Raw genomic sequence first — 10,866 nt, forward strand, 5'->3', positions numbered from 1 at the left:
GCACAAATGAATAGTGATTGATTGATACAAATCTAATCAATGTGACAAATCTCTAAATTTGAAATCCAAAGAACTTGAGGATAGTCCTCAAATATATATATATATATATATATACTATATGTGTGAGTGTGAAAATGATTTTTTCCACTAAAAATCAAATAAAAAAGAGTTTAAAAAACAAATCTAACAAAGCAACAAATAAAAAAAAAAATCAGAACAAGAAACTATCAATATTCATCTAAATTTTCAAACCCAATGATTAATAATTTCTACAACATTTCCATAACATAAAAGATCAAACCCCCACACAATAAAAAAAACAAAAATCATCCTCATAATTCATAAAAACTCCATTATAACTTTAAATTAAAAAGTAAAAAGTATAGAAACATTACAATTTTCAAGAGATCTAATTACATAATAATATTAATATTAATATTAATATTATTAATAATAATAATTTCAATAATATATATATATATATATCAGCTCCGGCACTGAGTGATGGCGGAGCAGCCGCGAGAATAAGGGTTGGCTTGGGCTCCGGCACGGCAGTTGTAGTAAGAGGCGCCGCGGCGAGAGCACGGAGTGGTATCACGGCGAAGGGCGCCGTAGCTGATAGTGCCGGCAGTGGCCAGGATCCGGCGGCTGATCTCGGAGCCAAGCTCAAGCTCAAGCTCTTCAACTTCTAAGTAGTCTTCAATGGATCCCTTGTAGTTATGGTTTGGCTTGGATGTTATCCATTCTAAGTTTTGTGCTTTTGGTTTGTGTGAAGACATGGCTAGGGTTTGGATGGAGATGGTGAGAAGGAGAAGGAGAAGGAGGAGAAGGTGGTGGTCATGGTTTATGCTTCTTCTTTGGGTGGCCATGGAGGTGTAATGTGTTTCTCTTTGTTTGTTTAGGGTATGTGTTTTCTATGAGGAAAGTTTGGGAAGGAGGGAGTTATAAGGTTGAGGAGAGAGAATTGGGTCTTGGTTTTTGGAGTAATTACATTAGTGCCATCGGAAGGGGGTCTTATTATGACTCTTATGTTATAGTTGCTTTAATATCTTACTTTAGTGACGTTGAAATGAAATTTGTTATTGTAGTAATTAAGATTAGGGTTAAAATTAAGAAGTTTGAAATTGTTTTTGAATGATAAGTTTTATTTATATGGAAAATGATTAAAATTTTAAATTGTTATATATATATATAGGGGATAAATGCTTTTCATTTAAAATAAGTCAAGAATATGCACAGATCTAGAACTAATATTTCAACACATTTGTGATCTTATTTTACATTGGTTTTGGGGTTTAATTTTAAATTTTTTATGAAACAAATATTCTGGCACACTAATTTATATTAATGAATATATCTATTAATAATAAATCAATATTGTAAAAAGATAAATGCAGGTGCAAATAAAAAGGTGTTTAGTTTGGGGTTTGGTATATTAAGGAAATTTAAGTAAAATATTGTGCTCAAGTGCCAATGTTTATTGAGTTCTTTTACTATTTTATTTGAATAAAATGAATGGAATAAGTAGATGGAGGAAAAGGGGTAGGATTGTAGTTTTGATGAAAAGTTGGGGGCGTTTTCATAGACATCACGCGTATGAATTTGTAAGCATGTGTTTCTTTCCATATAAATAATAAAATAATTTTTTTAAGAAGGAAAAGACGGCAAAGTAGCTCTCACATCTCATCACGATCTCACGCCATTTGCTCCGTGCCCGTTACTTTTGCCGTTACCGTTAAAGGTAGCAAACCCCATAAAACATGGGCCCAATGACCTAAAAGAATTTATTTTTTCAAGCAAAATTTATTTAGGTGCCCAAAAAAATGTATATATTATTTGAAAAAAAAAGGACAAGACCATATTTATCTCATTATCTGGATGATTTTAAAAAATAAATTTTCATAATTGCTTGAGCTACACTTAAACAAATTTATTAATTATTTTACTCACTCAATTTTCAGAGAAATAATCCAGTAGACTCGGTTTCATGGTAACTATCATGAAACTGAGACATGACTTACTTTTAACCACGGTTTATAAATTTTATTATTTATTTATTATATAATATAAAAATAAATTAAATTAATTTGAGATATTAAAATTTTTTTCTTACAAAGTAATTCCGTTATAAAGTCAAAAATATGCTCAAACTATTTTTAAATATATCATGTGTTCTCATCTATTAGGGAAGATTTGACCCCCTATTCTACACTCACAAACAAAGAACCTAGTGTGAGTATGCTAAGGAGCTCGTGTTATATAAAATTTTAGATTCAATAATTGGATATTTTTCTAGAAAATCCTTAGTTTTTTTTTAAAAAAAAAACACAACACATCTGCTTACTTAATAAATATATATATATATGTATATATATATATATAATTTTAATAATTTTAAAAAAAAACTCAAGCGTTCCGTTTGTGAAATTTTTAACGGCGTTTGCCACGTCATCACAAAGAAATCGACCGCTGGCCGTCTTGGGCAGGCGTCTCCGCGTCCTCCGCATCATGCACAGCTGTGGATGACCCCTCCAAACCCTAATTTATTTTAGTTATTATTTATTATTTTATTTTGATATATAATTCTTGACTGATGTTCAATTATTACAATTATTATCACTCATCCTTTGCTTGGCTATTCCAACCAAATCAAATGAAAGAAGATAACAAAAACATTCTTTTGTTATTTTCAATTTGACTAACAAATAAATTGGACCATTTCATAGCTTGAAAGCACACCAAATGCATGGCTACCAACTGTGGTTGTACAAAGTCTTCGGCTGACTCAGCTCTAAAAAATTTGCATTCAATATCTTAATAATTGATTTATCATAATTTTTTCTAAGAAAAAAATAAATATAAGGGTTTATTATAGTTAAGGCTTACCCACAAATGTGAGTTTAAAATTGAGTCAATTTGCTTATGGTTTATTATTACAATTGTACCAATTTTGATATCCTAATATTCAATATGAACTGATAAGAAACATATATAATTAGACAATCAGTGCTATATTTAAAATTTACTAGATAAAAATGAAAAAAAAAAAAAATTAATATTGAAGATTAATTAAGAAGTCTTTTCTTGTAGGTGAAACCTATGGTCTAACCACCCTAATTGAAAAGTATTAATGGACTGAGTCATGTTTCCATCAAACCCAACCAACTTCTATCAATAACAAATCACCTAAGATTTAGCAATTAAAAAACTACAAGAAGATTACCAATGAGCATTAAAAAAAAAAAAAAATCATTTTAGTGGGTGATTTATTGGTACATGCTATCAGAGAATAAAAAGTATGGCTTTTAATTAACAGGGGACAACATATCTTTTTTAAGTTCATAATTCCAACGGGTTGGTGTTTATAATCTATTTAGTATCTATCATTCAAAACTTGGACATTTGAAATAAAAATAATTTATTTCATTGCCTTAATTCCTGCAAAGAATTGACATGCATTTAGAATTACTACATTGTCTTAACAACCCATTTATACATCAGGTTTGTTTTTGCAACTAACAAAATAGATTCATAACCAGAGTGTCTGTAGTCTAATGGTACTGCCCCATAAAAAGTGTCATATAAAGACTTTCATTATTTATAATTCAAAATACACCGAATACAGCGTTACCAAAAAAAATCCTCAACTATGAAAACAGACTTACAACCCAATTCCCGTGTCGGCCAGATGAGTGCGCATAAATCGGATGATCAATTTTTGATGGTGCACACACTCCGCCATGTGGCTTATCTACTTTGTAAAAACAAAAAAACAAAAAAACAAAAATCATAAGCAATTCATTTTCATGATAACTAAAAAAAAATTAGTGGTGTTTGGTAAAATTCTTACACCTAATATGAAGTTTGAGTAATACCACCGACTTTTTTTTTAATAATCATATAAATAAATATGTTGATATTAATAGTCCTAAATCCTAATCAAATTCAAGCATCTAAAGTTGTAACCCCAAAATCAATTTAACCTTTTTGATATAACCCCACTAAACACAAATTTTCCCAAAATGCTCAACCAAATAATGTAAAGTTATCTTTTTCATATATATATATATATATATATATATATATATTTACATATATTCTATTCATAAACTAATTGTTTTAAAAATTTTAATAGTAATGTATACATGTTATTAACTAAAAATACAAAAAAAAAAAATATTTAAGTTTGATTAATTTTAATTTAGTCAAATTCCATTTTAAAACTTGATTAAAAAAGGGGATTATAATTTGACACATTAATTCTTTTTCTGCAATTTTTTTTAAAACTCATGCATTATGATTTCTAAGAGATGGAATTTGTCATAATCAACCAGCTTCATTTCAAAAGATTACTTTTCCTTAGGGCCAAATAGTTAACAATGAGGTCTCACATTAGTGTTATAAGCTCCTATAAAAATTTTCCTACAAAACCAATCAAAAGGAAGAGAACTCCTTTAATCACACATTCTAATTCACCAACTAAAAACCACTTGAGTCTACTCAATTATATTGGGCATTCAACCAAACAATCCAAACTCATCTTACCAACCATCTTTTAGAAAATTTAATTATTTATTTAAATCAAATCCCTAAGCCAAACAGACCTTTCAACCGTCATAAACTATTATACACCGTTCAATTGCTCATGATATTTCACCAAACAAAATTTGCAATTGTTAATTACATTACTATATTGCCATTAAAACATTGAGATACATTATAATCTATAATATTAAGAGTCAATAAACAATAATAACTAGCATCAAGAAAAAAGAACCAAGGAAAAATGAAAACAAAGACAAGCATATATATATATATAGCATGCAGTAAGAAATATATTTATGTTAACTGATGTCTTACCTCAACTGCGGCATTGTGTGAGGGCGTTGCAACCACGACGGTAAGGGTTGGCCTCAGCCCCAGCACGGCAGTTGTAGTAAGACGCCCCGGGCTGGGAGCACGGCGTCGTGTCGGGCTCTAAAGCGCCATAACTAATGTGATTACCCACTGCTAAAATCCTGCGGTATATCTCCCTAGAACTCAACCCAAACTCCTCACACTCTGCCATTGCCATGATGCCCATACTGATTATGAACATACTGAGAATGAAGATAGTGTTGTTCACTGTCAGCAAGCTTCTGGTTTTCGAGAAATTAGCCATCTTGGGTGTGTGTGTGATTTATTTGTAAGGGATAAATAAATACCAAAGTTCAGGGGGTCTCACTATTTCCAGCTGGTTCTTCCATGGAGACTTGTTTTTCTTTCAGTTTCTTGGTCACCAAATGTCATTATGCATGAGCTAGAAGACAAGGAAGACATCCAGATATGCCGGATTTGATAAAATTCAATAGCTTAAATCTGCAGTGAGAAAACTCAGTTAACTTTTTTTATCCCTTTCATTATATAGAATGTTCTTTATCATGCACATCATTAGAAACATAATGTATTATTGTATTTATATCTAATATCTAATGATATGCATTATAAAAAGATTTTATATAAATAAAAGGGTAAAATTGTTATATTCACCTAAGTAAAAATATTAAACCAAGGGAAGTAAAAACCTCATAAGAAATGGAGCCGGAGCAGGGCTGGAAGTTTTTGGGTCCATTTTTCAGCTGGAAATTGAACTGAGTCAGCAACAGCCAACAGCTCCCCTCCAACTGAATCTTTCAAACCAACCCCTGCCAAGAAAGAAACTACACAGAAATATGGTTCATTTATCAAGATCTTGATATAAATATGATTGAATAGAGTACAGATAAATGGTTCAAAATTGAATAATCATCTTGGTTTTGGCATGATTTTGGATTTGCAGTCATGCATTATATCTTGGATCTCATCCATGCATGGAAGACCAGATCAACAACCGTGTCAAGTTGATAAATAAAATAAAATCTAGAGAAAGTGATTGAAGATTCAGAATTCAGAGCTTCATGAATATTTAAAAATACTTACACAGAAAATAACGGCATCAAATAAATGGGTGGGTAAATCAATGCAGCACCAAACTCCACCAAGCCATGCTGGAAAGATTGTTACTGGAACTAAAGAAAAGGGTATCAATGATAGTTAGTCTAAGAGCAAAGTGAGATTAACACAACCAACCCTTTTCAATGATTGATCTTTGTAAAAGATAAAATGGTCAAATATGGTTATCATCAATTAGGATAATAAGGCCTCAAATATAATACAAATATAGAGATTATGAATACAGTGACACAATGCAAGGCAATTTGCAGAGATCTCAGGATACGAAAAGACTGAGAAACAAAATCTTTCAATGTTGCAACTGATGAAATTATTGTCAGAAGTTAAACATGAAGATAAACGAGATAACTAAAGGCACTAAAAGTAGCAATAGATAGGAAGGTAAAGAGCTTATTCTGTTGAAGAATTGATAAAATCTAAAACAGTGTCATCATGGTATTCATCGTACAGAGGCGACTTTCTGAACAAAAAGATGCATAAAGCTGCTTTTCGGCATGAACGATCAATTATGAGTCTATGACATGGTCAAGTTTTCTTTATTTGATTGTGGTTGGCAAAAGATGTGAGAGAAAATCCAAGTCTCAATGGATTCATTTTGTCAATGGGTAATCTGAGAAAGCATTGAACAGGTAATAATTGCAATGACTCTTCCTCCATAGAATGGAGGATGCTGTAGTGATGTTCCTAAGCTCTTAATCCACACCATTAAAGTGCAATCTAGCACTTACGGTGCACTAAACATCATCAAAGAAGATAAATTTTGCAAACCATAGACTAATATAACTGACACATACTCAGCAATAGAATTCATTTTTTACTGTTTACTGTCATGAAAAGAAACATGAGATACAAGCGCGTGATGATATGATATAAAATAAAATGAAGAAATCAAAAGAAGGCAAAGCATATACTATCATAACACAAGCCAAAATTTGCACAATTCTTTTCAAGTAGATCTATTGGCCAATCTCTACAATCAGGTAGTCCGCTTTAATTCTGAACTTTATATTGGCAAATGCAAGGCACCGGAACTCATCATATTTGTTCTGCCTAGATACTTAAGTGATGAAAACCAAACAAAAAGTTGTCTCAAAAAGGTGCATGAAACAATAACAAAACTACCAATCTTCCAATTCATCCTGATTCCGTGATATATTCTCTCATATTGTTTCCTCAGTGAAATCTTTGACATACAAAATATCATCTCAGTGATCACCCCATACTTTAACATAAAATATCAGCACATTTACAACAGTGCTTTTTGGAGTCACTCAGACAAAGTACATCACTTTGCATTAGATTAAATTTTATGAAGAAAGCAGATTAGCTCATAGTAATGCAAGTTTCTTCAAGAATTTTAGCCATGAAATAGACAGATCAAGCAGTCACCCAGCTCTCATGAAAAAAATAATAGTACGGCACCACAAATATGAAAACTATCACTGAAAGATTAATAGACAGCCATAATGATGATGAAAATGCTGAGAGATGATTCAGACTAGGCATTTGAGCAAGAATAAAGGGAACAATATTCCAGAATACATGCCCAATTTCACACAGTGACAGAAAATTTTGGTTGAGTTGTGCTCAATCCAACCTCCTTGTAATATATAACATGCAGAATCACATAATTTCGCAATATTATGCACAGCAAAACCAACAAACTTCACTTACAACAACAAACATGCATATAGTCGATCTTGGATTTTGCTGCTACTAGTCATAAAAGTGAGGTGTGGACTGCACATAAACTTCATCCTCCTCCTCCTCATCATCATCACCACCAACCCAATTACTTGGATGGTGCTGTGTTTGATAATTCCTGTTATCTTCTGGCTCATCTGCAAACAGTGCATTACAAGGGGTCAGATGCTTAACTATTCACAAACTCTGACACAAATTCTGTGAGTTAAACAACCTGGATTTACATTAACAGTTTCCATTGCTTGCCGTCTGGAATATCTTGTTAAGGTAAATTTACAAAAAAAAGAGGATATAGTAGAGCATGTCAAGCATTGTTCAGTAATGCATATGGAACAATTTCCTTTATAAATCAATACTTTCCTACTTGGCGTTGTAAACTATATCATGAACATGATCTTAATTTAGTTAGCTAGGAGCAAAGTTAGCAAAGATAGAGTTCCCATGATCAAATATAAATTCATGAACCACATGACCAAGATAACATATCATGGAATCAGGATACAAATCAGTAAAATTCTCTCTAGCAGGAGGTGTTTTTGAAGTGCCCACAGCATTAAGGTTTTGCATGTTATTTTGCAGCGTAGAACTTGGATTCCCTTCTGTCTGAATGTGCCTTTCTCTTGTACCGTCTGAACTTTTGGCTGCACTTCCTGCTTATAGAATGACATTACTGTGTCAGCTTTATGAAGGCACTACAGAGTTCAGCTTATGTAGACAGCAGGTACCTGTAAGATCAGACCAAATCTTGGTGTGGTTTGAAGGACGATCAGAAACTGGTGAAGGAGCTCTAGCAGGTTCTTGTTCAGTACCCATTCCACAGGCACCCTGGTCATTTGATGCCATAGCTGGATGGTGGTCTGTTGTTTCATCATTAAGTTGTGATACAAGCATGGAAGCAAGAACAAGTGTCGCATCAAAGTCTGAATTGGATGCACCATCAAACCCAAATCGTGGCGCCATTAAAATAGGTCTGTGCATCAGGAAAACTCTGTTAGAGCATTTTTCTTAACTTTGGTGGAGAATACAAATTAGAACATAATTAAATACGGAAATAACAAACAACTATCTGTAAAAGCTTACTCGCCAGCTTTCTCAAAAAATATTTGAATATCAGCTTCACATCCTTCACAAAATGAAAGAAATGCCTGACTTGCACAAAACAAAAGGCAACCTCATATTCATGAATGAAACAAGCAGTAACAAGAGTACACAAGATAGATAAACACCAAAACAATAAGAACAATTAAGTAAACCATAACTATGGGCAGGAGGGGAAAAGTAGAGGGATTTTTTTTACATTAGTTCTCTTACACAACATTCTCATTGATGTACAATATAATCATTCCCAAACCATTCAAACATTTAGTGAAACTTCAGTCGAGCTATTGATTTCCAGTTTGTTAAAATTTCTAAGTTACGAAAAATTTCTAAGTTACGAAATGCACGTCACCGCAGGAAAATTCTTAAGATGTCCAATTTCATGAAGGAAAGCAAACCAATCTACTTCAACAATTGATTAAATTTATTTATTTATTGTAAACAAAGGCATACTGACTGTTAGTTAAGAAATAGTCATGATTATCTACCACATCCACAAGACAAAGCAAGGGCATAAATTTCTTCAAAATGCAGAACTGATTCCAATATGAAATTATACCACAATCTACTAAACAACAACAGATACAATGCTGGATAAGTAGCAATTTAACGGTTCTTTAACTTCATTCTCTAACTTTCATTTCCTCAATCAAAACCTAGTGTATGATTTTTATTATTCTTTCCATTCGAAGATCCTAAAGAATCAGAAGGAAAAAAAACCAACACAAAACATAAAAAATGAGAATGGATTACCTTTAATTCCTTCACCCCAAATGTCACATCTACTGGATCCCCAGCATGGGTATACTGTAAGAACTCCTCCGCAGGATCAATCCAGAGCTGCGTATGCAACGCCATATCACCATCATCTACAATCCAAAGAAACTATCAAAATCCATCACAAAACCCAAAAAGCCTTCAAAACCTCCGAACAAACCTTTAGTCGGATCAATATAACTCCGAAGCTCAACCGCCTTCCCTCCAATCTCCCCTCCATAATCATCTGCCCTAGCAGACTGCTCCGTGGCAATAACCGTAATCTCATGCAAAGAAGACTGGAAGTTCGCTAGCAACCTCGTCAAATCACGGGGACGAACAGTAATCAAGCTAGGGAACCGGGATTTATCAATGGAGAGGTGCTGGACGTCAGGATCAGCGTTGCAGGAGAGGCAATAGGTCTTGGTAATGCCATTGAGGCAACGGAGGGAGAAGTGGAGCTTGATGGCGTCAGAGGGGAGGCGAATGGAGAGGCGGTCGATGGCGGAGGGCGGGGTGCGGAGGACAGCGCATACGGACTTGAGGAGAACGCCGCAGTGGACATCGTTGCCGACGCCGGATGAGGAGATGGAGTAGGAGTCGAAGAAGGAGGGAGTGAAGGAGATGGATTGGTACGCAGAGCGGGAGGTGTTGAGGCAGTGGAGAAGCAGCTGCAAAGACATGGAGACCAAATCAATGACTGTGAAAACGGAGAAGAAGACGAAGGAGAGATTGGGAGAGAACCTGGGAAGAGGAGCCATGGAGGACGAGCTCGGAGCCGATGCGGGAAAGAGAGATGATGGAGCGGGAGAAGGTCTTGAGGGAGTTGCCGCTCATGGAGAGCTCCATGGGAGCAGTGGCGTGGAGAGGAAGAAGGAGGCTTGAGAGCGGGCTCTGAAGAGTTTAGGAAATTTATTTGAGAGAATTTGCGGCAATACCCAAAAGAAGTTAGTAATTGCGAAAATGTGCTTTTTAATAAAGAGGAATTGCATGGAGCATCCCTCCCATTTTGTCAATGGAGTAAAAAGTCCTTTGACTTTTTCATATCCCTTATAAGTCCTCCCTTTCCTATAGAAATACTTTCAAGTCCAACAGTCCACTAACGGTGTTAAAAACAGAGTAAAATAACGGGATTACCCTCAGTTGGTTATAAAATTTTGAAAATGTAAAATAGTTAAAGTAACCATCACATCACATCCCCATACTCATTTCTTCTTCTCCCGAGAAAAGAAAGGTTTTTCGTCTTCCTCCATTGAACGACCATATCGCAGCCCGTACGGCGTTCGTGTCGATGCTACTCGGGAGAAAAAGGAGAAA

At 34.2% G+C, this 10,866-nt stretch overlaps 2 protein-coding genes across 2 annotated transcripts; both read right to left on the reverse strand.

Moving 5' to 3' along the window:
* Positions 1-336: 336 nt before the first annotated feature.
* LOC120265695 (protein RALF-like 33) lies at positions 337-929 on the reverse strand. Its single transcript, XM_039273644.1, has one exon. It carries the CDS (start codon positions 867-869, stop codon positions 486-488), a length of 384 nt encoding a protein of 127 aa, XP_039129578.1. The 5' UTR covers positions 870-929; the 3' UTR covers positions 337-485.
* A 2,531-nt stretch (positions 930-3,460) lies between these two features.
* LOC120265926 (cell cycle checkpoint control protein RAD9A) lies at positions 3,461-10,422 on the reverse strand. The gene is made up of 13 exons (XM_039273880.1): positions 10,294-10,422; positions 9,731-10,220; positions 9,547-9,662; positions 8,776-8,840; positions 8,421-8,665; positions 8,198-8,348; positions 7,910-7,944; positions 7,666-7,832; positions 5,959-6,047; positions 5,565-5,699; positions 5,225-5,358; positions 4,861-5,099; positions 3,461-3,751 (listed from the first exon to the last, which is right to left on the reverse strand). Exons 1-8 carry the CDS (start codon positions 10,396-10,398, stop codon positions 7,708-7,710), a joined length of 1,332 nt encoding a protein of 443 aa, XP_039129814.1. The 5' UTR covers positions 10,399-10,422; the 3' UTR covers positions 3,461-3,751; positions 4,861-5,099; positions 5,225-5,358; positions 5,565-5,699; positions 5,959-6,047; positions 7,666-7,707.
* Between the last annotated feature and the right edge of the window lie 444 nt (positions 10,423-10,866).

The sequence above is a fragment of the Dioscorea cayenensis genome, chromosome 7 (assembly GCF_009730915.1).
Source record: "Dioscorea cayenensis subsp. rotundata cultivar TDr96_F1 chromosome 7, TDr96_F1_v2_PseudoChromosome.rev07_lg8_w22 25.fasta, whole genome shotgun sequence".
NCBI lineage: Eukaryota > Viridiplantae > Streptophyta > Magnoliopsida > Dioscoreales > Dioscoreaceae > Dioscorea > Dioscorea cayenensis.

What these genes read in the sequence shown, in the direction of transcription:
- LOC120265695 (XM_039273644.1), bottom strand. Translation starts at nt 869, where the DNA reads ATGGCCACCCAAAGAAGAAGCATAAACCATGACCACCACCTTCTCCTC.
- LOC120265926 (XM_039273880.1), bottom strand. Translation starts at nt 10,398, where the DNA reads ATGGAGCTCTCCATGAGCGGCAACTCCCTCAAGACCTTCTCCCGCTCC. An exon ending in GATTTGGTCTGATCTTACAG is followed by an intron (nt 8,349 to 8,420) that starts GTACCTGCTGTC and finishes TCATTCTATAAG; the next exon opens with CAGGAAGTGCAGCCAAAAGT. An exon ending in AACTGTTAATGTAAATCCAG is followed by an intron (nt 7,833 to 7,909) that starts GTTGTTTAACTC and finishes CACTGTTTGCAG; the next exon opens with ATGAGCCAGAAGATAACAGG.